Source organism: Lagopus leucura, unplaced genomic scaffold (assembly GCF_019238085.1).
Source record: "Lagopus leucura isolate 7727_CA_CO unplaced genomic scaffold, USGS_WTPT01 Super-Scaffold_1, whole genome shotgun sequence".
Taxonomy (NCBI): domain Eukaryota; kingdom Metazoa; phylum Chordata; class Aves; order Galliformes; family Phasianidae; genus Lagopus; species Lagopus leucura.
Window position 1 is genome coordinate 22,187,411 of NW_024962250.1, and position 26,073 is coordinate 22,213,483.

At 52.7% G+C, this 26,073-nt stretch overlaps 1 protein-coding gene across 2 annotated transcripts; it reads left to right on the forward strand.

Moving 5' to 3' along the window:
* The first annotated feature begins 1,041 nt into the window (after window positions 1–1,041).
* Window positions 1,042–25,826, forward strand: TMEM63C (transmembrane protein 63C). 2 transcript variants are annotated; one of them, XM_042871218.1, is made up of 24 exons: window positions 1,042–1,142; window positions 13,391–13,504; window positions 13,912–14,132; window positions 15,080–15,159; window positions 15,526–15,613; window positions 16,638–16,675; window positions 17,106–17,248; window positions 17,481–17,532; window positions 17,820–17,928; window positions 18,446–18,519; window positions 18,641–18,721; window positions 18,794–18,914; window positions 19,019–19,152; window positions 19,363–19,485; window positions 19,944–20,097; window positions 20,495–20,601; window positions 21,728–21,814; window positions 22,235–22,300; window positions 22,396–22,558; window positions 22,649–22,754; window positions 22,880–23,047; window positions 23,346–23,461; window positions 23,783–23,854; window positions 23,964–25,826. In XM_042871218.1, exons 3-24 carry the CDS (start codon window positions 13,935–13,937, stop codon window positions 24,174–24,176), a joined length of 2,493 nt encoding a protein of 830 aa, XP_042727152.1. In that variant the 5' UTR covers window positions 1,042–1,142; window positions 13,391–13,504; window positions 13,912–13,934; the 3' UTR covers window positions 24,177–25,826. The 2 variants fall into 2 exon arrangements, with proteins under 2 accessions (XP_042727152.1, XP_042727143.1); XM_042871209.1 differs by lacking the exon at window positions 1,042–1,142 and adding an exon at window positions 1,463–1,519.
* The last annotated feature ends 247 nt before the right edge of the window (window positions 25,827–26,073 follow it).

Genomic DNA, 26,073 nt, shown 5'->3' on the forward strand with positions numbered 1-26,073 from the left:
ATTTCCCAGTTTAAATGATGGAGCATCTTGCTTTCCAGCTCAATGGACCAGAGAAGCCATGGCTTGTGAATAATACAGTCTGTACTCACTGAGAAATGGGAGTCTTGCACTGGGGAACCAGAAGCAATCCACCGTCACGAGTGATTTTAGAAAACCCCATCCATTTGTCTTTCCCACAACCTCTGCAGCTCAGTGTTTGCAGAGCACATGTTGTGCAGCCTGCAGAGTCCTGACACAGCCCATGTTACCTGCCACAAGGAGCTGTCATGGCCTCAGAGCCTGAATGATACTGTAAGACCAGTGCTGGCTCATTGGGAGTGAGTGGGCAGCTGAGCAACTTCTCTACATCACAGCTGCTGCTGGGGCTGAGGGAGATAGAGAGGAACGGAAGTCCTTGTCTATTCCAGTGTTCCCTGATGTTAGTCACATTTCTTTAGCTATGGGAGCTTCTCAAAGCCACAGGCTGGGGACAAAGGTCTCACTGACGGTATAACATTTTTTTGGTGGACATCCAGTTATACCCTGCTTTGCTCTGCACCATCAGCAGTTCTATGCCAGGGCCACAGCCATGAGGAGGTTAAAGAGAAGGAAGGGCACTGTGGGAGACAGCTGGTTCTTCTCTTTCCTTGGATCCCCATGGCTCAAAAGCAGTGCCAGCATGAAGGGAGGCTCCTGACTGCCTGCTCATTGTGTTCTTTGGTTCCCTAGTGTAGCGTACCTTCATGGCTGTGCACATCAGGCTTTAGCTCCCCTAACAGGCAGGGGCTCTGTACTGGTCTGTGCTTCCTCAGCCCTAAAGCGACCCAATGAGTCTAAACGAGTTTTTAGAGAGTGCCTCAGATGCTGTTCACTCAGCACTGCAGCCACGTGTGTGGGACTTGGGCACCCCCATGGGGCGGCAGCAACGGGACGTCAGTGGGACCTCTCCGGGGTCACCCTTTGGTGGTTGCTCCCGACTGCTGGCTGGGATGGGAACCGGGGAGGCCGGGAACACCTGCAGCCCACCGTGCTGCTGCTCCTTCGGCTTTTATTGCTGGGTCGGAAGGAGCGCAGTGGGTACTTGGGGGAGAACGGGCTCTCGAAGCCTCTTTTGCACCCTGGCGGCTCAGGCCTCCGTCCCACCCTACGGCCGCTCGGCACTGGTAGGATCCCCCGTCAAGTTTCTCAGCTGCCGCGCATCCGCAGCAGAGATTCAGCGAACGCCGCTGCGTTCCGCAACGCGCGCCGTGCCGTGCCGCCCTGCGGCTCTCCCGGCCGGCTGCCGCAGAGGCCGCTCCGCGCCGCCCGGCCCGCAGCGCTCCCCCCAGCCGGAGCCGCGGGGCCCGGCGGGCCCGTTGGAGCGCGGGCGGCTCCGGCAGCGCAGGCCCCGGCTCCGAGCAGCGCAGAGGCGGGGAGGGGGGGGGCGCCGCAGCGGGGCGGGCGGCGGGGCGGGGCGGCCCCGACCCCCTCCTCTTCCCGTGCCGGGGCCGGGCACCCGGCGGCCGGGCGGCGGGCCCCGAACGGAGCGAGCAGCGGGCAGGTCGGTGTCGGGCGCGGGTCGGGGGAGGCCGGCACGGCCGCGGGAGGGGCCGGTGCTGGGCGGTTGGGAGGGGAAGGAGCCGCACCGGGGTTCGGCTCGCGGCGGACGCGCTCGTGGGATCCACCGGGAACGTCGGCGGCGGACGGCGGTGGGATGCCGGAGAGGCCGCGCGGGTCGGGGATGCGGGGATGTGGCCGGTTTGCTGCCGGAGGAGGTTTCTGGGTACTTCTCGCGGGTGAGGTGCCGTTTCCCGCCCTCGTGCTGCGGCGTGTACCGGCGTGGCTCTACGTCTGCACCTGACGGATGGGCGGCGGGGCACAGCGCGGTGCGGGGCTGCCCCGGGCTCCTGGAGCCCTCAGCGGTACAGGGAGGGAGGGAGCCCCAGGGCCGGGCAGCTCTCTGGGTGCCTGTGCCGCTGCTTCTGTGCCAGCCGAAATGTCATCCCGCCGCTGTGTCATGCCACAGCTGTACTCGGTCCCCACGTCATCCCGGCCGCACAGCCCACCCGGGGACCACATCTGGAGGGGTGCCGGAGGGGCCTCTCCCCGTTCCGCCCCCGGCTTTGGGCAGTGATAACTGCAGCAGACGGGGCAGTAGGGTTGGGGTTGTGTCACTGTCTTAGCTGCTCTCCCTCACTGTACTTCACCCGGCTCTGTCTGCAGACCGGGGCCGTGCCTTCTCCCTTCCGCACTTCATGTCCTCCCGCGTGGCAGCGGTGCTGCATAGAGGTGTGCAATGCAGAGGTCTCTCTGCCACAGTGTTATCCAGCAGAAAGAGGCACCTTTGTTTGGCTGAGGTTTTTGGTGTTGGTTTGGTTGTTGGTTTTGTTTGTTTGTTTTGGTTTTTTTTCGGTTTTTTTTGCATGAAATCTTTTTTTCCTTTAACTGCTTTCCTGCCATCTCCAGAACCGATCTGTGCTTCTGCTTTCTCCTCTTTGTGAGAATTCAGTGGGGAGAGCATGTGGAGGCAGGAGGGGAGGAGAAGGCTGGGTGGGCAAGTGGGTGGGGGTGATCACCTCTCTCCATGGAACCCTGCCCCGTGTTGCACTGTGCCTTACAATACTGGTACAGGGCAGGCCTGTCTGAGCAGGGGAGGAGGCAGAAAGTACTGCTTGGGATGGAGGGGGATGCTGTGGTTTTTGTTCAGAGGGAAGTTTGGGGAATGTGTGGGAGAAGTAGGAGGGAGCAGGACCAGGTGCTGCAGGGGCAGAGCTGAGTCTGCCCTGCTGGCCCTGCTGCCTGCAAAGCGGTGCCGGTGCTGAGCAGATGGAGAGGGAAGCAGGGGCAGCTCTGTCAGGAAGGATTTGTCTTTGGTAGCCTGGCAAACAGCCCTCTGTAAACAAATGAGTAATAAATAAAAGCATGGAGGCTGTCTGACCCCTGCAGCCTCCGACTCCATAGCACATATGGGCTTTTCTGGCTTCCCTGTAAGCTTAAACCTCTGCCTGCTTGCCATGGCAGCATGTTGGCTCTGCTCTTCCCATAACTATCTCAGTCTCTTTCAGTGCTTTCTCTTTTTTTTCTTTTTTCCCCATGATATCACACCAATCCCTCTGTCCCTGCTCTCCAAACCACTCCATGAATTGGCAGGCCCACACTTTAGCCACTGTGGCCTGCTGGGAGCATGATGCCTGCTGCTGGCCACTGCTTCTCTGCTATCCAATCTTGTGGCCCCAGGCATGGGAATTGAGGTTCAGCACAGCTCCAGAGCCAGAATTTGAGGAGTTGTAGAAGGAGGAATGTCTGCTTTAAATATTCCTCGCAGGAAATACCCATCTTCACAGGTCTTGATCACTAAACTAAAGCAGCAGGGAGAAGGAGAAATGTTTCTGACACCCACTAGTGAATTCAGTTGTTATTAAACTAATCAATCACCTAAACTCACATGAAGATATCAGTATGCTTGCTGTGCAAGTGCTGACTCCTCCATGAGTCCTGCAAACACCAAAGCCTTCTGCAGTCATCACTCCTGTGCCTGATGAAACAGCTATTCTTACTTACATAGCTTAATTGCTGTAAATATATTTAGCGTAGTTAGCCAAAAGTTTGAAGAAAACGTTGCATTGCTTATGTACTGAGCTCAGATCAAAAGCTGTTTGCTGTGAGATCATTTCAGGGAAAGCAGTGGAGCGTATTTGTTCTTTTTTGGTTGGTTTCTGTGCAGCAGCTCCAGCCCCAGTTTGCCTCAGCTGTGGCCTTATTGTGCTCAGTCCCTACCTAGCTGTGAGACCTCCAGCAATGTGATGCCCCGGTGCTTTTCACGACCACTCTGGTATCTACCTACACTTTAAAGTGCCTAAATGTCTTTTAAAAGCTGCTTTAAGTTACTGCTTCAAATGCAGCTCAGCCTGGTAAATTTGATTGCTATCACCCCTGTTATTAGGTGACAACAATGGTGTGAGTAAACTCACACCATTATGACAACAATGTGATCAGCTGGGGCCAGATAGCTGTGCACAGCCCTTCCCATGCCAGGGCATGGTTGTTGGTGCTTAATGGGTAAGACAGGGCCAGGCAGATCCCACAGGATTCCTCCGCACAGGTGGCAGGAGGTGGGATAGAGAGGCCTCGTTCATGGGTTCTCCTCTCTCATCCCCCTGCCCTGCTTTACCTTCCCCTCTCCAGCACTTCCCTCCTTGTTGGGTCTAGTTTGTGGCTCTCTGTGGTGGTTACAGAAGCGTCAGCATGGTCCCACCCTGCCTGCCCTGTTTGCCCTCTCAGTGGATGGCTGTACAGACTTAAGTGCTGCATCCATGCTGAGGGCTGCGGAGCAAGCCTCTTTGGCTGGGAAATCACATTCCTAATTGAAATTACTGTAATGTTGCTCAGTCTCCAGGGAGTTTAAATGCCACTGTACGGAAGCACTTCAGCACCAGGATCATTTGTGCAGCTCCCAGCACTGTCCCCATGAGTCCTGCTTTGGCTAAGGAGGGGCTTCTAGAGCTGTTGTAGTTTGATCTCAAGTGACGGTATATTTAAATTGGAGAACCAAAGAGGAGACATAGTGCTCCTGCTCAGTAGGAACATGTGAAAGCTTTAGGTGACCTGATTCCCTTACCCTCAGCATTCTTGTCTTGCATCTTGCTATCTGCAGATAGGTTGGGTGAGCCATGGGGAAGGCTGAGTTGAAGTGAGCCAGGCTTCTCTACACCCCCAAGTGCTAAAGAGCAGGGTATGAGAGGTGGGAAAAACATCTCGAGGTAATTCTAAGTTCCTCCTAAGAGAGAGTAAAAAAGGGCTCTACCACAGACTGCTTGATTTTTGTGCTAGAAGATGATAGTAGGAGACTGGAGGTGCTGAGAGGTTGAATGAAGGCTGGCAAGCTAAGGTGGTGAAACACTGGACTTAGAAGTGGCTGGCCAAAGATCACAGGGCACCGGTGCAGCTGGGATCCCAGCTTCCAGTGATCCTGGGCTTGGGACCGTTGGGCTGGAGGACCTGTCTGCAGCAGGCCAGTGTGGGCTCGATGTAGCTCTGGTGTGGAGCCGAATCTCTGTCATTGGAGATATTCACAACTTTCTTGGACATGGCCCTGATCAACTTCCAGTAGGTAACCTGCCTTGAGCAGGGAGGTTGAGCAAGATGGTCTCCAGAGATACCTTCTAGCCTCAGCATGTCTGTGATTGTTAGTCACATCTTCTGAGAAATTTGGTCGCCATGGTGTGATCCCCAAAGTAGTGTCAGAGAAACAAGCAGAAATAGGGGTGGTTGTCTAGTTCCCCCGAGCCTGCGTCAGCAGTCTCTACATCAGTAAGAGATTTCCAGGGCTCACAGGTTCTGGGCTGGGAGTATACTCAGTTCCTTTTGTTTCTGGGCTGCTTTCCTCGAGGTGAGGACACAACTCGCAGAACTACGTGGAAGTGGCAGAAAAAAGGCAGAAGAATGAGCCGTGCTTCTTAGATTCAAGAGTAAATTTATCTGTGCCTTGCTTGCTTGGCTCTCAGCCTGCTGCTGAATAGGATGGAGGGGCCAAAGTCACGATTTAAATGAATGATCAGAAAGTGCTGATGTAATTGCCTAGCTGTAATCTTCCTGTGTTTATGGATTGCTGCTGTTTGCCTAAGGAGCAAGCTGATTCTTGGTGCTGAGTATAAGTTGTGGTACTTCTGGCTGAGCAGGGTGCTGCACCGTTCTTAAGTGAGTGAGGTGACAGCGTGACATGCATTTGTTTCAATTCTTAATGCCTGTAGTTCTTATATTAGAGGATGGTGAGTGACACGTTTCCCCATTAGATTTCACTTCATTATTTATTATAAATTCGTTCCAACTGTATTTCAGTGGAAAATGAATTTTGATTCCAAATGTCAAGAGCGAGCATTTGAAAAATGATTCCTAGTTAGCTGAATGAAACTGCTTAAAATCTGTGTCTTTAAAAAAAAAAAAAACATTATAAAAGCATTATTTGCAAATACAGTGAATTTAACAATAATGATTCCACAGTAGGAACAGAATTTTATTAGAATTTAGGAGGAATAGAATATAACCAGGATATGACCTGACTGCTTTATGAGAATTCAGAACTAGCAGAGATTTTCCTTTCACGCTCATTTTTGTTGGGATTGGAAAGGGAAGCAGGCACTCCTGCTTGAGCTCACTGGAATTCTGTGAACTTTTAATAAGCTTATTTCTGTACTCAAATAATTGATTATTTTTTTTCCCCTCTGCTTTTTTTTAATAAGAAAAAGTTTGCTGCTTATGTAGTTCATCAGGTTTTATTTCCAGCTGCTCAGCCAGTGAGCATATCTCTGATAACAAGAACACACCGTGTGCGTTTCTACCTATTTTTTCCCAGATTAGAGTGATCTAAAGTTTTAGCATGTAGGTTGTTACAATTTCAAGTTTTAAATTGGTTTTCAGTTCGGGCAACATTTGATTACTTTTTTGTCAGATATGTGCTTCAGAAAGTCATAATTCTTTTATTTGTTCTGGTTCCAAGTCCTCTTTATTGCTTTTTTCCTTTCATATTGCTCTGCTACTATTCTGATCAGGCACTTTCATTGGATTTTTGTGTTGGGAGCTTTTCATCAAGTTTTTAATTCTTTCATCCAAGTATTTAATTTCTTCTGTTTTCTTTCATAACATTTCATCAAATTCTTCCTTGTTCAGAAGCAGAACAAAAGTGAATGAACTAAGAGAAGCTATAATATAATAGATATTATATATTATATAATATAATAGATAGAAGCTATGCCACCTCCTGAGAATGTTACTTTTTAAGGACTTCCAGGTTAGCTCAGTTGTGGCAGGGAGGTCAGGGCATGATGTGTTTCTGCACAGAGTTGCGCCAAGCTGTACAAAAACAAGTAATGGGACTTATAAAGAATATTGCTGAATGTTGCCATGCCATAATTACCCTGCTATCTCTTGTATGTGTGTACTGCTATTGCCTACAACTGTCCTAGTGTTCCAAGGTAATAGTTAGGTTTCAGGGTTAGTTCATCCCAGCAGTTACATGTGTGAGAGGAATTTCTTTAACTTCCAGTTTATTCAGACAGCTTCTGCAGCTGAATTTCCAAGGTTTCTTTCCATCCAAAATGATGAGGTAATTTTAAGGCCCTGTTGAAAGGAGTGTTGCTACTGGTTTCTGCAGAGAGATGATTTTGCCCTGCATGTGGTGGGGTTTGGCCAGAGGACATCCCAGTGGCATTTCCAGGGGACATTTCCACATGTCCATCAACTTCATCTCTCTGATCCCAGGTAGCCTTTTTCCGAGGGTGAGTTGTGCTCAAAGCATCACTGATCCTGGCTTTGTGCTGCCCCTCTTGGCCCACACTTTCTCTTCCTCCCCATGCCTTGTCCTTTCCCCAACCTCTGTGTGCGCCCAGATGTGACACTTCCTTCTTTCCCGTAAGGGAAATGAGCCCTTTCTCATGTTTTCCTCTGTCACATCCAACCTTTGCGCTGGCTGTGTGGCACTGCTGGATGGTGGACATGGCCAGAACAGGCATCTCATTCCCCTCCCACTGCCTGGGGTTTATTTTTGATACTCTGAGGCTGCTCAGCTCCTCATGTCCCTTCTGGGGGGAAGGAGGAAGTGGGTTGAGGAGGTGAGGGGCTGCCTGCCCTGCCAGGCTGTGCCCTACCCTGCAGGGGATACGTGGCTGCGGAGAGGGGACAGGTGGCAGGAACGAGCCATCTCACCATTGCACCCATGACAGCAGGAGGAGGCTGGAACAGTGTGTACCTTGCAGAGCCTGCAGCTTGCCTGGAGAGCAGCCTCTCTCCACAGCAGCCACTTCCCGCTTCTCCCTCTGCGGGCTGCGTGGGCTGCACAAGGCTGGGGGATGAGGCTGGGAGCCTGGCTCAGCATCCACCCCCTTCCCATTCAAGGACCAGATTTGCTTGCATGCTAGGGAGGAGGATGGCCGTGTGGTGGGTCCCCACAGGGTTGAGAAGCTTTGGGGAGCACCTTCTATCCCTGTCTTCCCTTCCTAGGCTGCTGTGCCCACAACCAGAGGCTTCCCCTTCCCTTTGCTGTATGCTGACCCAAGGCCCGGCCACAGCCCTGTTATGTAACCCCCTGGGTGAATCCTCTGCAGTGCTGCCAGCTCCCACACACTGGGCGGTGTGATTCATCCTGGTCATCTGGTGTTACCCAGTGCTGCTGGAAGCCTGGCAGAGGTGGGAGGAGAGCTGTGCTGGGGCCACATTTGGTAAGCGATGTGTGTCTGTGGGCTCCTGCTGCAGCCTGAACCTCACTCTGTGTTCCTGGCACTGAGCTCAGGCAATGGAAAGTGTTCCAGCACTGCAAATGCTTTAAAATTACGTGTGTGTATATATATAGTGTTATAACCCACCGCTTGCAGGAAGAATCTCTCGTGCTCACCAAGAGGTGAGCTGGGCAGGGCAGGAGGATTCCTTTGCTCCAGGAGCTGAGCCAGATGCAGGGGTACTGCGGATGCTGGAACCTCAAGGGCAAAGCAAAGGGAGATGTCCAGCAGAACCTGAAGGAAAGACTTGGAGGTCAGGAGTAAGGTGGGAGGCTGAGGAGAAAGAGCTGCACTTGGCGGTGGCAGGGCCCGGGAACTGGAGGGGAGCCCCAGCCCATGGTGGGGGCTTGGCTGGCTCCCCTGCTCCTGGTCTGGGGGACTGAGCACCACAAACACAACCCTGGCCTGGTCCTTGCCCTGGGGAAGCCCCCTGCCCAGCCCGGCACTGCCCAGGGCTGGGCTGGGCAGAGCTGGGCTGTGCTGCAGATAGAGAGGAGCAGGTGGCTGCACACCAAACTCCCACTCTCCTCGCTGCCTACCACTGCTCCTGAGTAGTGAGAGGGGCCTGGGGATGGAAGAGTTGCTCTCTTACCTTTCCTTTTCCTCATTTCTGGAGCCCACAGTGTTTCTGGCACCTTCTGCTGGTGTGAACTGCAGATGTGACCTGCAGTGGGCTTGTACAGAAATTGCGAGCAGCCATGCCCGTGTTTCCAAGATGTAGGATTTATCCCAGAGGAGGCAGCGCTTTTCTCTGTGCTGGCATGGCACCCTGCTCTATGTGGGCATGTCACCCTCACAGGGGAAACAGCTGTCTGCCTCCAGGTGCTTTCCTGAGCCTCTGATACCAAATAAGAGCAGCACTTGTCAGCCTTGCTGGTGTTGGTGGGTGTTGGAGATGAGATGATGTCTGTTGGTGGGACAGCTGGCTAGCAGTGGTTGAGGAGGGCACCACCACTGCGGGGATTCACAGGGACAAGGGATGTCAGCTGCTGGGTCCTTGTCACCTCTCTGTGCAGTCATGTCTTGCTTGGTGATGACAAAATGAGTCTCTGAGCAGGTGGTTATGCCTGATAGGGGTCATCAGCTGCTGCCAGGTGGTCGTTTGTTTCCAGACTTTACTGACTCCAAGGTCTGATCAGCAGGGCAGGTTGCTGTTTCTGATGTGTTTCTCCCTGTTGGCAGGATGTCTGTTTTCTGGCAGGCTAATAGGATGGAGCTGGTACATGTTCTCTGACCCAGTATCTGTCCTGAGAGCTATGTCCTGGAGGCAGCGCCTTGGGGATGGTGTCCTCAGTATCATGCCCACTCAGGGCTGGATGTGGTATGCAGCATGCCTGTTCTGCTGTACACCAACCTGCAGGGACGGAGAGGTCACCGTGCCCTTTGGTGCCTTGGCCAGGCTGTGCTGAGCTCAATGCAGGGCCTGGATCAGACTTCCCAGCCCCAGCCTTGTGCTATGCTGAGTCAGTGGCAATGGCTTATGTTTCCTACCCTGCCCCACTCGCTGCTAGCCAAGGCCAGGTGCTGGAGGTACATGGCCAGGGACACAGACAGGCATGAACCTGATTTTCCTGTTACATTGGTCCTTGTTTTTCCCTCTTGCTGCCTGGCTCCTTGGGAAGGAAGAGAAGCACTTGTGTAGCGGGATGATGGCTTTCCAGGAGACATTAGGCAAGCAAATATCTGGTTTTATAGCTTGGCTTCCCTGCTGACCAGAAGCAGGATCAAGTCCCGTGCCACAGCTGCTGACCTGCCACAAAAACTAGTGAGTCTGTTCTGCCCAAACAGCATGTGGAGGCTGAGCAAGCACTGGCATTTGGAGAGCCCAGCTTAGTTATCTGAGCTCTCCCAAAGCTTTGTTTTGGTGTTTTGCTACTCTGGCTTTCCCTTACTGCTCTAACAGATGAGTTTGCTGTCAGAATGTTTAAAGGGAAAGACAAATTTTATAAAATTGTGTCTACGAAAAATAAGTGTTTGATTTTTAATTGGAAATCTGATTTTCTGGATTAGTGCCCGCCCAACCAGAGAGGAGAAGCAGATGCTGGTGTATAAACAAAGCAATCAGGGCACTGATTATTTAAGGCAAACCTCACACACTGCAAATGGTTCATAGAAATCATCCAATAAATAATTTTGAACAGTCAGTCTGATAAATGCACTGCCTGTTAACAGCCATTGCAAGAGGAGGAGCAAGTGCTTTTCTGTCACCCTGCACCTTTCTTAACCCTGTATTAGCGTATCTCTTGTAAGACCTTAATGGGCTAGGGCACGTATTGTGATTCCTGCCTGTCTGTTACTGCTTCATTTTCCCAGCTGCAGCCCTGCCTCTTCTGCATTTCCTCACGTGGCTGCCACTGTCACTGCTAGGGACAGTGCCTGCCCAGAGGGATGCCTGGCTGTGACTGACACTGGCCATACACGCTAACAGGGCGCTCTTACGGCACCCCTGGATGTGAATACACCCACCTGGCTTTGTTATTCACAACATCATTTCCTCTGCTGCCCCATAAAGGTCAGGAAAAGCGCAATGGCAGGAAGCTTCCCTGCAGCAGCGTGGCAGCAAACAGGAATTGCTGTGCTGATTATGTGCACTTGGTTGGACTTCTCTGTGCTGTTAACGGAGTATTGCGAAGTACTGCATTATCTCATAAACTGATGTGAAAATGTGGCTTAGGTCTTTTGGCAGCAGCTGTCTATCTGACTTACAGTACCCATGCAACCTCTCGCTATGGGGATCTCTGCTCTGGAGGGAGGTTGCCCATGTCCTACAGGTCTGGGCTCAGGCTGTGCACAGGAGCAGAAATCTTCTCTTGCCATTTTTGTGCATGTGCTGTTCCTATGCGAGTTACCTATCTGGTTGTTTCCAGCAGTTTCTGGTAGTGCTGCTGCTATGAGATTTGCAGAAGTTCTCCTAAGAGAACCATAAAAGTTGGGATCAGATGGAAAAAATGGTCCAAAATGGCACTGGTTTGGGAATCTGAAGGAACTGGTGAAAAGGCAGGAAAGTGAGCTTGAGATCATCTTCAGAGGAGTTGTGATTTGCTACAAGCACTGTGTTACAGGACTGAGCATGATGGGATGGCTTCTTTGGAGCAGGAGGTGCTCAAGAGAGGGGAGACATCTGGTGGGTTTAGGCCTCTGTTGCTCCTTAATTGTCTCTGTGCAGGAAGACTGACATTGATGAAGTACTGCTGGATGGAGAAACAGGGACTGGCAGCACTGGGTAGGTGAAGGCTTGCATTTGGGAAGCCTGCAGGCAGGAAGGATTGGAGTGACAGCAAATACAGCCCGCTATTAGTGAAAGATGGTAGCAAGAATGGCTTGATAGGAGAAGCCAACTCACACCAATCCTCTCACCAGTCCTCTCACTCTGTCATCTTGCAGCAGTGTGTTCCCCCTATGGACATGAGCACAGAGCCTAGAAACAAACTGCAGGATCCTACTGCTGGCTGCTGGATTGCTGGTGGCAGAAGCAACTCAGAGGTTGCTAAGTCTCCTTGATTATTTACTGAAGGTCCAACAGCTCCCTCGGCCAGAGACACTCTCTCTGTGTTAACAAAAAGGCAATGAATTATTTAGCAGCTGGAAATGCCAGATGGTGATGGCTCTGCTGTTTACATGGGGAGGGGAGGGAGGAAGACGTGCACATGGAAAGAACAGATTGAGAACATCTCTGTAGGAAAGTGCTGACCCCGGCCACGGGCCCTGATGGCCTCACAGTGGGCAAGAGGCAGCCTGGCTGGAACAAATGGCTGCTGTTTGTTTGTCCCCTCACATACCCAGCTGAGGCTGGGGTGTCTCCAGATGCCATGAACTGGCCATGTCAGTGCATATATGGCTGCACACCTCCAAGAAGAACTTAAGCTGAGTGATCTAAGAGGGGGAGATTGAGGCTACAGCAGTGCACATAGATGCGCATACTGCTGTAGTCTCCCATCTGTCACACTGACACATCTGCAGTAAATGTTTCTCAACAAAAGCAAATCCTTGTAGAGCTCAGGAAGATCCCCTTTCTAATCTGAGGTATTTTGTGTATGCTCTCCCTGTGATCCCCAAGGACCTCTCAATCAGATTTCCTTTGGTATTGAAGCAGACTTTGTCCTGTTTGGTTTTGATAGGAAAAAATGCCATAAACACTTTGTATACCCAGGTCTCTTGAGGTGCTGGCTGCCTTTGTTTGCATCCTCTGTCACTGCTTAATCAGTTTGTGGCTCCTGCTTTTCTTCATCTGTCCTGTCCTGTCCATGTGGTCGAGGAGCATCCTGCATCAGTGATGAGCTGGGGCTGAGTGGCTGCAGGGGCTGCAAAAAGTCGCTGTCTGCAATTTAGGCAAAAATACAAAGCTCGCAGAGTCCGTGTGAGTGGGTGCAGTGAGGTTTCACATAGTCTCACAGGTTGTGGTCGCAGTATCTCTGCTCAGTGGGTCTGCAAGACAAGGAACTCATTTAACTCCATAGAAATTCCAGGCAGGCTGGAAGGTCACCTTGTCAGGAGCACAAGTGCCCAAGAGTAGAGATGCAAAATAGCCAAGGTTGGAAGGGACTGCTTGGACATCATCTGACAAAAGCCCCTGCTCAGGGTATGATCAACTTCAAAATTACTTTTGGTTGCTCAAGGCCTCCAAATACAGTGTTTTGTCTGGCTGTTCCCCCTCATGTCGGTAACCCGTCTGTCCCTAAACAGAGAGGTTTTTGATCCTCTCCTCCTGTGCTTCAGCAGCCATTTGGCACCATCCTGGCACACAAGTCTGCAGTATCTCTGTTAATAATGATCATGCTATTTTACACTGGCTTCTGTAGGATGTTTGTTCACAGGGTTCCCAAGCACTGCGGGTTTGGAGAGGATTGTCTCCTCCAAAGCACAGTAGTAGAAAAGGTTTGGAAGTAAGAAACAGCCTTGACTGTTAATGGCCTTTAAGCATTTCCTACTGGCAGTTACTGTAGCCTGCACCATCAGCTCTCAGAAGAAGTGGAGGAAGTCTTGGAAGGAGTAATCCTGGTCTGGTGGGAAAATGGAAGGGTAGTCCCATGACACTCAAATCACGCACACCATGATGGAGAAGGGAGGCCTGGACTGCGTCCCACAGTAGCTTTGGCTGTCAGGAATTAATGAAGGGAAGCCCTAGCAGCCCCCTTGCTAACATCATCATTTCTTTTTCTCAGAAACTCGAGCCAATGCTTTGAGTCCTCGTTCTTACCTGCTGACTGCAACAGGGTGGCCATGGCTGAACTCAGCTTCCGAGACTGAGTGGAGAGGTGGTGAGAGACCTGTCTCAGGTATGATAGAGACAACCAAATAGCATGGGCTTTAATGCGGGTAAGGAGAAGAGTATGAGGTAACTGTAAGACTTCGTCAACTCCCTTCTGCCCTGTGTGCCACAGCCCTTCCCTTGTAGCTAGTAGGACTGGGGAAATGGCTCTCCCTAGAGGTGATTAAAAACTGTGGAGGTACGGCATTGAGTTACGTGGTTTAGTGGTCGTGGTAATAAGGGTTGGACTAGATGATCTTAGAGATCTTTTCCAACCTTAATGATTCTATGATTCTGTGAAAATGCAAGTTCAGCACCTAGCTTCATTCCCTCCCTGCCCTTAGCAAGCTCCCAACCTCTGTGAAGGACCGGAGGGAGCCATGACCCTTTTTCAAACAGCAGTTGCTTTATCCTCACCCTGGCCCTGTGTTGCAGGGTGAGGCCCTGTGACAGCACCAATGGAGAACGTGTACTCGGTGGAACCAGCGCTGGATGGAGCTGGCCCCACCTCACTGGACATACTCAGCTTCCTGGACACCCTGGTGAACAGCACTGAGGAGCAATGCTTCAGTGCCCGCTCGCGCAGCACCGTCCTGCAAGGGCTGCCATTTGGTGGCGTGCCCACTGTGCTCGCCATCAACTTCATCCTCTGGCTGGTGAGCAGACCAGGAGGGTGCCATGTCCACAGACTCCTGGGAGAACATGGGGGTCAGGGCTGGAAACTCAGTTTGCTGTGTCCCAGCCCCTAAAAGGATGTACCCCTGGGAGATGAGGAATAGCTGTGTCCTAAAAGAGACCTTGTTGCCACATCTCACCCATGCTGGAGGCAATCTCCTTGAGAAAGGAGATCAACCAGAAGATGTTTGGGTCCCTGTAATGCCCTGTTACTATGATCTGTGTGGGCCAAGTAGCTGTGAGGTCCTTCCAGCCCTTTCCTCTGATTCTGTGGGACAGTCCTTGCTGTGTTGGTATTTGGGTAGCCAAAGATACATCTGGTAGATGTCCTCCTGTGGTGCTGCAGGTTGGTGCTTTGCAGATGTAGTGGGAATGGAACTGAACCCCTGTGCACATGGGGACTTTTTCTGCCCATCCAAGTAATGATGCTCAGCCAAGGCCCACAGTGAGCTTCACCTGGGGTTACAGGGAAGGCTGTGGATATGGTGGCTGTGAGCACAGGTGTGTGTTACAGATGTGGTGACAGCCACACGTGTATGCAGTTGTGTGCTGGTGCTCCCTGCTGCTTTGGTCACACAGTTCTGATGGCCAAGAGCCTTGCACACTTTGTGGTGGATAGCAGATAATGCTTGAGCAGCTGCAGAAGCAGCAGTCACCAGCACCTCAGGGATTGCTGCCGCACTGGGAAATAATCCAGCTTCAGGGGTCTCTCATGGTGCACATACACTCAAGGCTTCGTGCTTCAGAGACCACTTGTGCTGTGTCAGTGTCTGTGATGTTACCTGCAGCACCAATGGTGAGGTTGTGGAACAAGAGCAGTTTGGCTTGTGGAGAGTATTATGTGAGCTCATCAGCAGGAAAACAGGAAGGAGGGAGATGGGGAGATCGTGTGGCAAAACCCTTCACTGTCCCTTCCTTCCTCCTTCAGCTCCTTCTCCTGATCTTCTCCTGCCTTCGGAAAGCAGCTTGGGACTATGGGCGCCTGGCACTGCTGATGGACAATGATAGGTGAGCAAGCCACAAGGCTACTGCCGGTGATTGGCTTCAGCCTCTCTAATGGGGCTGTAGTGCAGCCCATAGAGGAGTCCTGAGAGTGCTGCTGTTTTGTCCAGGCCAGAGGTGATGACCTGGCAACGAGGCCAGCACTCCTGGCCGGGCAGAACACAGGCATTGTCTGCTGCAGGAAAAGTGATGACATGGGGCATGTGGTGACATGGCTCTCGGTGCCATTTGGGTAGGATGCACTGCCTGAACAGTGCAGCAGCTGGGCTGCTGAGGAAAATCTCAGTGTAGTTTCCCCGTGGCTGCTCTCCCTCTCTTTTCTGCAGCCTTTCCTGTGCCTCACTCACTGCTTTCTTTTTCATCCATCCAAAGTTTGACATCACTTTTCTACGGGGAGCAGAGTGAGAAGGAGAAGTCCCCATCAGAGAGCAGCCCCCTAGATGTCGACAATAAGGACATGGTAAGTACACAGCAGCTATGGCAAAGGCAGTCTGCAGCTGCTCTTGGCATTCTCAGCAAAGCCATTTTGAGATGCTCAGGACACTCACTGCCAGAGATGCCATGAGGGCACCCAGAGCTACCCTCACTACCACTCTACCACTGCTGCAAATGTGCCTTTTTCTCCTCTCGGTGGCATTAGGCACTAAACAGGCTACACTAGAAACAAGCACAGTCCAACCCATTTTGCTGTCTCTTTCTGTCTTTTGATAGCAAAAGTTCAAAAGTCAATTTGTGTTATAGCTATTAAAAAAAATGAACTTATTAAAAAAAAATAACTAGGCAGGGAAAGTAGAGGAGCAAAATAATTGCAGGTGGCAGAATAACTATTTAAAGGCATCATACTGGATATTGTGTGCAGATGTTTGTTACTCATCAAAAATAAGGGAGAAAAAAAACAAAAGGAAAGCCAGCATGGCTAAAAAGCAGATTAAGGAAGATTTATAGATGTTAAGATTTATAATTTAACCTTTTTAAAGTTAAGCAGTTTCCAAATGAGGAAAATCTGAACTCTGGCAGGTTAGGTGTAAAATGCATTCCAGGCAAGGGGTAAGAGGAGTTTGTAGGAACATTTGTAGAAAGCTTGAAAACAAGTACTTAAATTATTTTTCTGACACTTAGAAACAGGAAATCTGCCAGAGAGCTTGTGAGGCCAACAAATATTGGCAGTAGTAAGTGAAATACTTGAAAGCAGAGTGTGGCAGAAGATCTACGTAAAGTCACTTGTGTCTGTGTTCAGTGAGTAGTTTTATCTTGGGTAAAGGTGGGGAGAGGAGAGGAGTAGCAGGGACAGCTCTCACAGGAGGAGAAAGGAGGGCATCCCACAAGGCTCTGCCTGCAGCTCCTTGCATTCAATGTCATTATAAGCCCCCACAGAAGGGGGACAAAGCAGAGGAGATAGAGCCCTTAGGGTCCCCAGGGTCAGCTCCATATTAGGGCTCTGGGGGTGGTGGCCCTTACCTCATCTTGTCTCTCTCTCCTTCCAGGGATTCTGCTCCTGGCTCCTTTCTATCTACCAGATGAAGTAAGTATGTACTGTCAGTGTTGTGGCCATGCTGTAGGGAGCTGGTCCCTGTGGGTGGTGGTCCAAGAGCTAGAGCAATGGAGGAGAGCTCTGCTGAAGTGCCCCCAGGGGAGAGAGCAGAGGCTCCTCTCTCTCTGTCCTCCACTGCTTTGCTGACCCCAGGTTCCTGCCCCAATGGACAGGGCTTCAGCGTCTCCCAGTAGGATCCAGTTTTACAATGGGATGGCAGCCTGAGGGCCTACTGGCTCTGTGCCCAAATCCCACGTGCTGCAGGCAGAATGCCTTGAGTTTTCAAGGACTCTGTGGGGCTAGAGCAGCTCCATTGTGAGCCCTAGTGTCCCCAGAGTGGGTATGGAGACAGCGGACCACAGTGGTGGTGACAGTGGTGGTGGTGACATCCCCAGCACTCACTCCCACTGCTCTCTCCCAGGGATGAGGAAATTCAGAGCAAGTGTGGGATCGACGCCACCACCTACCTCTCCTTCCAGCGGCACCTCCTGGTCCTGCTGATGCTGGTTTGTGTGCTCTCCGTGGCTGTCATCCTGCCTGTCAACTTCTCGGGGGACCTCCTAGGTAGGTGCATCCCAGCCTCAGGGTGGCACAAGCACTGCACTTTGAGGTTGGAAGGTGAAAGGATCCTTCTGTCAGTTATGGTTCTTCAGGGTGGTGGGGGCTTACTGGGGACCTGGGAGGTGGGAGGACAGGAGGAGCAAAGAGGGCCCACAGGCATCATTTGCCCTGCAAGCATGAAGATGCTCTCTGCACCAGATTCTCATAAACTTCTGCTTGTCCTCTTCTCCTGCAGGACACAACCCCACTCACTTTGGCCGGACCACCATCGCCAACATCCCAACACAGTATGTAACTCTGGCATTGGGCAGCTGCATGTGCAGCTGCAGTGCTGCAGGCACCCAGATGTGCTTGCAGTAGTGCATTGTTCTGGGGCCTGGCCTACGTGAGCAGCACAGCACATGTGGGAGGCTGTGTGTCTGTATGCACCACATGCATTCTTGGCTTAGGTCTCCAGCACTGGCAGCAGGCTCAGAGGGTTCTGCTGGTTGGCTGGGTGGCTATGGCAGAGTGCTAAATATCACACTGGTCCATTTGCTGCAGCGTGAGCTGATGCAGTTCTCTCCTTCTCCAGAGATCGTCTCCTGTGGCTGCACAGCATCTTTGCCCTCATCTATTTCATCCTCACCATCCTCTGCATGGCTCACCACTCCATCCACCTGGAATACAGAGAGAATGAGAAGGTGAGCTGTGTCCTCCCCACAGCCACCATCCCTGCCTTTTTCAGCTCAGATGGACAACTCTGGATTTGCTGTGGTGTATGTAAAGGAAGCTTTAGAAGCAGCTCAGACCTGGACAGACATGAAAAGACAAGGTCATTTTTCTCCTGCTTCTGAAGAGAGTCTGGAGGCAAATGTTCTGCTGCCTTGTCGCAGAGACTGGATCTCAGCTGTGTCTAGCTGTCAGAAGCTGGCTGTCCAGTCAAGCCCTGAAGCTGAAGCCCTGGGGCTGGCAGTTGCCCACAGGCTCTCCTGTTCCTGCATGCGGGAGGCCAGCAAGGGACAAAGGCTGTGGGTTCTGCAACTCCTAGTGCCTCCACCTAAGTGCACAATAGTGTCTGAGCCCTTTCCCTTAGCGCACATCCCTTCCCTTTCTGTACTGCAGAAGATATGACCACAAACTGCAATCTGGGCTGAACAAGATAGCAAATGAATGGTCCATGGACCCCAGCCCCATCCTCTGCCTCTTCTCCTTTCCTAGGTCGCCCGGACATTGATGGTTACTCACATTCCCATGGAAATCACAGACCCTTCACTTATCATTAAGCACTTCCAGTGAGTAGCCTCATCTCAGCAGGGTGTCCCCATCCTACCTGGGCTTCCCTGGGGAGGAGAGAGAAGTTTGTCTCAATTCCTGTCACTGTCCCCTGGTGTCACCATGTCCATGTGCCCACAGTGAGGCCTATCCCAGCTGCACTGTCACCAACGTACAGTTCTGCTTTGATGTGCGCAAGCTGATGAAGCTGGATGCAGAGAGGTGAGTACATGGGGACCCTGTACCTGTCTGTCTGATGGAGGCAGAAGAACTGTTCTATCTGTTTCCTGGCAGGCGTAAGGCAATGAAGGGCCGGCTTTACTTCACCACCAAGGCACAAAAAGAGGGAAAGATCATGATCAAAACCCACCCTTGTGCCCGGATCTTCTGCTGTCGCTTCTGTGGCTTTGAGCAGGTAGGAAGCAGAGAGTTGGGCTGCAGGCAACGTGGTCCCAGTGTGGGCAGAACTGCAGGCAGCACAGTAGCTTGCCCATGCCCCAGCCCTCGCTGCTCCCACAGGTGGATGCTGAGCAGTACTATGGGGAACTGGAGGAGAAGCTCACAGATGAGTTCAATGCTGAACGCAACCGCATCACGCTGAAGCGGCTTGACATGGCCTTTGTCACCTTCCAGGATGAGCGTATGACAGCTGTGTGAGTGTCTCTTGGGCCTGCTGGTGCGAGCATGACCTGGTGGTGGTACGGGATGGGGCCACCATTTCTGGGGACAGCAGGGGCACTTTGATAGCTCCTCCAGCCAAATCCAGGCAGCCAGTCTGTTTTGAGCAGCAGGGAGAGACTCATGAGAAGCAGGGGGGATTCTGAGCCTGTGGTTTGGACCTGACCCTGGGCTTCCTCCTGCAGGATTTTGAAAGATTACAGCCATATCCACTGCCGGAAGCATCCCCAGCAGTCTTCTGTGACCACCGTGGTCAAGTCACACCAGTGGGGTGTGCGCTACGCTCCAGCACCCAGTGATATCATCTGGTGAGCTGCCAGGGTGGGAGGAATGGAGAGAGGAAGGGCCAGCAGTTGGGAAGGGGAAACCATATCCATAGCTATAGAGCACCTTCCCAGGGTGACAGGGGCTGTGGAGAACCTTCCTGTGGTCATAGCTGAAGTTACCTATGGTAACTGGAACAATCGCTTCATAGGTTGCAGGATCAGACAAGATTTGGAGCGATTGCCAGGCTGTGACTTCTCTAGCCTTACTCCAAGGCATCCTTGTAGCACAGGCCTCACTGTGGTCATACTCAGATCCTGGGATCTCTGTATCTGCGATGCAGCAGCATAGGAAAGAGAGCGACGGTAGGCTTAGAGTAAGGGCTATGGGGTGGTTGGTGTGGGGAGCAGGGCACAAAGCATTGGAGGACTGAGACAGAAGACCCAAGACACACAGTGGTGTTTCCTCTGCACTGCATCCAAGTTATATTTTCCTCTCTTAGGGAGAACTTGTCAGTCCGTGGCACATCCTGGTGGGTGCGATTCATTCTCCTTAATATCTGCCTCTTCATCCTCCTCTTCTTCCTCACCACACCGGCCATCATCGTCAACACCATGGACATGTTCAATGTCACACGACCTGTGGAAAGCCTCAAGGTAGTCCCTGGAACACAGTCCTGAGCCCTGAGCATGCCTGAGCTTTGGTGCCTATGTTCATGGGGAAGGGCAAGTTGGTGGCTATGCAGGAGAAAAGGGGTGGGAAGAGCTCCAGGAGATGTCAGAAGCTGCTGGCAGCACATTGCTTTCCTGCTTATTGACATGGGAGCTGTTGGAAGAGCACGGGAACTTAGCATATTTTTGTGATGCCTTTGGCTGTCCTCAAGCTCTTGCCTCCTGGAACATGTCCCTGCTCATGGAAGAGCTGCTCCATGTACACCTGCCCAGGGAGCTGCCTGCAACATGATGGAGCAGTGGCAGTGTAGGCAGGCACAGCCTGTTGCTCCCTGGAGCTGGCAGAGTCCTAAGAGGGTGTCTACCATCTCTCCTCCTGCAGAACCCAATTGTTACCCAGTTCTTCCCCACGCTGCTACTCTGGGCCTTCTCCGTCTTCCTGCCATTCCTCGTCTACTACTCAGCCTTCTTTGAGTCACATTGGACAAGGTAAGGAGACCCCCTGCTCCTCTAGGACCGCTCAGGGCCATGCTGGAAGAGAGGAGCCCCAGCAGCGTCATCATGAGTGGTGTTCCCCAAGGGTCGGTGCTGGGGCCCTGTCCTCTTCAATGTCTTTACTGATGACCTGGATGAGGGCATTGAGTACACCCTCAATAAGTTTGCAGATGACACCATGTTGACTGGAAGGGTTGATCTGCCATCCCTGTCGATCTGGGGGTAGTGAGGCCCTGCAGAGGGATCGGGACAGGCTAGATAGCTGGGCTGAAGCCAACGGGATGAGGTTCAACAAGGCCAGATGCCAGGTCCTGCAATTTGGCCACAACAACCCTAGGCAATGCTACAGACTTGGGGCAGAGTGGCTGGAAGACTGTGTAGAGGAAATGGACCTGGGGATATTGATTGATGCTGGGCTGAACATGAACCAGCAGTGTGCCCAGGTGGCCAAGAAGGCCAATGGCATCCTGGCTTGCATCAGAAACAGTGTTGCCAGCAGGAACAGGGAAGTAATTGTCTCCCTGTACACAACTCTGGTGAGGATGTATCTCGAGTACTGTGTCCAGTTTTTGGGGCCCTCACTGCAAGAAAGACATTGAGGCCCTGGAATGGGTTCAGAGAAGAACAAAAAGCTGGTGAGGGGTCTGGAGCACAGGGCTTACGAGGAGTGGCTGAAGGAGCTGGGATTGTTTAGTCTGGAAAAGAGGAGGCTCAGAGGAGACCTTATTATTCTCTGTATCTACCTGAAGGGAGGTTGTAGTGAGCTGGGGGTCGGCCTCTTCTCTCATGTAACCAGTGATAGAACTAGAGGGAATGGCTTCAAGCTGCACCAGGGGAGATTCAGGCTGGATGTTAGGAAATACTACTTCTCTGAAAGAGTGGTCAGGCACTGGAATGGGCTGCCCAGAGAGGTGGTGGAGTCACTGACCCTGGAGGTGTTCAAGGAATGTTTGGACATTGTGATAAGGGACATGGTTTAGTGAGAACTATTTGTGATAGGTGGATGGTTGGACTGAGTGATCCTGTCCTGGATCCTGGACTGGTGATCCGACCTTGGTGATTATGATTCTGTGATCACTCACAAGGAGTGCAAAGTTCTCTTTTTCTTCCCTTTCCCCAGGTCAAGTGAGAACCAGCTTACCATGCACAAGTGTTTCTTCTTCCTGGTGTTCATGGTCATCATCTTGCCCTCACTGGGACTGACCAGGTACAGACCAACCTGCAGCCTGGGCATCACACTGGGGTTGTCTTCTCCCCACAAGTGAGCCTGAGAGGGCTGAGGGACAGGAGCTGCTTCCATCACAGATGACACATGGCTGTCCCTGGGAAGGAAAAGGCTCGTGCTTTAGTGATGCCAAGCTGCACCCAGATGGGCACAGACAGAAAATACACCCCATAAAGTAGGTGAAGATCTGTCCCAGGCTGTCACAGCTAGCCTAAGTTGCTATTGGTGCCTGTCTTGTGTTGAGTCCTTCAGCAGATCCAAGAAGGACCAGGTCAGGTATCTGCATAGTCTTGGCTCCAGTAAGTGTGATCTGAGCCCAGGGCAAGGCAAGGCAGGTGCAGGCTCTATGTCCCCCACACTGCTCTGTGTCCCCTTCCTGAGCTGCCCCTTTGTTTCTCCTAGCTTGGATCTCTTCTTCCGTTGGCTCTTTGACACCCACTTTCTGGACCAGGCTGACATCAAGTTCCAGTGAGTAAAAGCCTTCTCCCCAAAACTTGAGAGCCTGCAGAGCAGAGCCCAGTGCCAACTCTGCTGTCCTCTCACCCTCCCTGTCCATGGGGCAGGTGTGTTTTCCTCCCAGACAATGGCGCTTTCTTCGTCAACTACGTTGTCACCTCCAGCCTGATTGGGACAGCCATGGAGCTGCTGCGCATCCCTGGCCTCTTTGTCTATACCACCCGGCTCTGCCTCGCCAAGTCAGAGCCTGAGCGGCTCCACATCAAGCGGGTACATGGCCCCGGCTTATTCTGAATACACAGGTGATCCTGTGCACCTGGAGAGGCAAAGACAGTAACAGTGTTGTTGGTTGTGTCTCAGAGCCAAGCTTACCAGTTCCAATTTGGGTTGGAGTACGCGTGGACCTGCTGCATCTTCTCTGTCGTCATGACCTACAGCATCACCTGCCCCATCATTGTCCCCTTTGGTGAGTATGGCCTCACTGTGTCCCCATCCATGCTGAGAACAGCTTGTCCCAGCTATCAGTAGCAGTGTGGAGACTTCCCATGAAAGGAAGGAACAGCCACCAAAGATCCCCTGTCTTTCCAACAGGTTTGCTCTACATGCTGCTCAAGCACATGGTGGACCGATACAACATCTACTATGTGTATATCCCCACCAAGCTGAACCAGCGGCTCCATGTGGCTGCCATCAGCCAAGTTGTGGTGGCCCCCATTCTCTGCATGTTCTGGCTGCTCTTCTTCTCCGTCCTGCGCCTTGGTAGGGACAGCTTGGGACTGCCCCTTGCCACTTCTCAGGGTCACCAGTCTGAAGTTCTGGGGGATGAGCTGTACCCTTGAGGGATGATGGTGTCACCTCTGAGTTAGACACAATGTAGGGAGTGGGAAGAGGGGTGGGAAGACGTGATGAAGACCTGAGAGATGCAGGAGTATCAGTTAGTGTTTGGAAGAGGGGGATGAGAGCTCAGAGCACCCCCAGCATACGCCAGCCTGAGGCTCAGTTAGGTGTACAGCAGGTCCTTGGAGGTTCACGTGTTGACCTCATGTCTCTGCCCCAGGTCCCACCCGCCCTGTCACCCTCTTTACCTTTGTGGTCCTCCTCTCCTGCATTGTCTTCTCCTTCTTTGGCCTCTGCTTGAAGAAGCTACAGCCACGGAAACCATCCAGCTACCAGGTGAGCAGGTGTGCTTTGCTTGGGTGCATTTGCAGTACAGAGTCAGAGAGTTTGGCTACACCTGGATCAGAACAAAGACAGGGATCGGTCCTGGCTCTGGCAGTCAGCTCTTACCCATGCAGGAGCTCCCCATTTCCAGACGTCAGCGCTGGGTGGTGCTGTGGTTGGGAGGGTCATGGCCAGCATTTCTAGCCCATTTGGTTGAATCCTATTTTGGCTGGGATTTGGACCCAGCCTCGGTGAGGGATGTTGCTCTGGCTGGAGTGTCCCAAAGCTTTTCCCCTTGCCCCTGTGCGGCTTCCTCCTGTCTCCCCTCTGCAGATGTCTGATCAGTCCGAGGGTACCTTCACTGATGCCGAGCGGAGCAGCGTCTCCTCCACTCCCAACTCCAATGTGAGTACATCTCCCTAACCCTGCTGTGGGCTCCCAGCTCACTCCCAGCCTGGGACAACATCCCCTTACATCCAGCCTCTGATCCCTGATCTCACTGCCCCTGGGGCAGCTCTTTGTGGCCACAGTACTGCAGGAGCCCGAGCTGAGCCTGACACCGGCAGCTTCCCCGGCACACCAGTCTTATGGCACCATGGGCAACCACCTGGAGCTGGTAGAGGATGGGGAGGACTGTGGTCTGCAAAACTTTGAGACAGAGCTGGAGACGGTGGAAGGCGAGTACAGGACCGGCCCCGTGATGGAGAGCCAGCCCCGCTACCAGTGAGCATCTTGCTCCCAGGGTGAGAGCCAACACCAGTGGGCGCCCACCTCACTGATGGACCCACACATAGCTGATTTTGGAGCAGGGGGGCATCAGGACTTAAGTGAAGGAGGGACCTCAGCCCATGCAAGGCAGCGTGGCCTTGCCACTGCAGACAGGCTTGGCCACCCTGCACCCTCGCAGCCCCATCTGCCGCATCCAGTCTGGGATGGGGAGGAGAGGTTGCAGGGTTTTGGGTTAAGGTCTCCCTAAAAGACTGTACTGCAAGGGGAGGAGGGAGGCCCTGCCTCTGGTCACACATCCTCTCTGCCATGACAAAACTTAGCTTGCCCATCCATTGCTGCAGCCATCCTGCTGCCTCCCATGGCCCTGGGTGCTGTCCTCCCCAACCCATGTAGTGCTGAGAGCACTGTCCTGGCAGGGCTTGCCCTCTTTGTGCCCTCCCTCTGCTGCTGCAGTGTGCTTGTGCCCTCGGGTCTTCAGGGACAGGTTGTGGCCATGACAACAGCTGCCTTTCACTGGTGGCTCCCATCCTCCCACTCTTACAGCCCACACTCCCCTCACTCCCCGCGGGGCTGCCTGTGGGGATCCGTACAGCTCCATCCCATTGCAATAGCAACAGGGGGCTGGCAGCACTCCCTGGGTTGTCCAGGAGCCTCTGGAGCATAAATGCTGCTGCACTGGGTGTGTGCACACCACCTGCTCCTGCCCAGGCAGCATCCTTGGGCTTTTTGGGCCCTGGATGCAGGAGCAGGTACTGCACTCCCAGCCTTGCTCCCACAGGGTGAGCGCACACAGTTCTGCTGTGCCTGGGTGGTTTCCTGCTGGGGTAAAGCCATAGCAGGCAGCTGATAGCAGAATGGTTATGGTGCCAGTGGGGGACCGACCCATCTGCTACCTTCTGAAAATGCAGAGGTGGGGCTCTTGAAATCCTGCCTCTTCCCATGAGTCATCCTCCTGTAGTTGCCAGTTGCTCAGGAATGAGGCAGTGCTCAGGCAGTTTCTCCCCACTCTGTGCAATGCTGTAGAAGTAGGGGCTGAAACTGGTGCCTGGCCATGGGTGGTGCCCAAGACCTTAGTGGGATGTGAGAGAGCTCATCTGGGTCTTTCCCTTGCTAGGGGGACATTTGCATTGCACTTCTGGGAGGGTGCCCTGCCCCAGTCCTTGCTCTCCCCAGGGGTGATGGAGGGGTCTGACTCCAGAGAACAACACTGCAGGGATGCCCTGTGCCACTTCCCCTGCCCAGCATTACTGAAGCTGTTGGGAGTGGGGGCACAGTGTGTAAATCCTGGGGCACCCAGCAGTGAGTTGGAGGTCTCAGCTCTCAAGGCTGGCAGCCCTGCTGCTCCCTGGCTTCTACATGCCCAAGTGGTGGCTGTGGCAACCAGAAGTGACTCTGAGGGGAAATCCCAGCTCCCTACACTGGTGTCCTGCAGCCACTCATCTTGGGGCTGGTAAGATGCTGGTGGCCCCATCCAATGACTTGATGCTCCCTTTCTGGGGGGACACAAGTGCCTGCGAGTGGCACTGAGTCCTGCGGAGCTCAGGCATGGATTGCCCTTGTTTGCCACACTGTAGGAATGTGCCAGAGGTCTGTACCTTCTTGTTATTTATCGCTATGACCGTGCCTTGAATAAAATGACTTCACCCACCTGCTGCCTGCAGTCATCCCCTCTACGCGTTACTCCTGTCTGGTAGTGATAGCCATTGTCACCCTCTGCCCAGCTACAGACCCTCTCCAAAGGCAAGCACTGTCTGTCCCTTTTGTATCCAGCCTATGGCACTGTGGCAGCAGCACAGCAGGTCAAGAAAAGGCAGCAACTGGAAGAGCGATCTGGGCTAGAAGCACTTCAGGGGTAAGGGGAAGATGCAGGAGCAGAAAAGGTGCAGGGGGAAGAG

Coding starts and splice junctions, on each gene's coding strand:
- TMEM63C (XM_042871218.1), top strand. CDS start 13,935: ATGGAGAACGTGTACTCGGTGGAACCAGCGCTGGATGGAGCTGGCCCC. Junction 18,915..19,018: donor GCTTCTGTGGCTTTGAGCAG/GTAGGAAGCAGA, acceptor CTGCTCCCACAG/GTGGATGCTGAGCAGTACTA. Junction 20,098..20,494: donor GACCTGTGGAAAGCCTCAAG/GTAGTCCCTGGA, acceptor CTCCTCCTGCAG/AACCCAATTGTTACCCAGTT.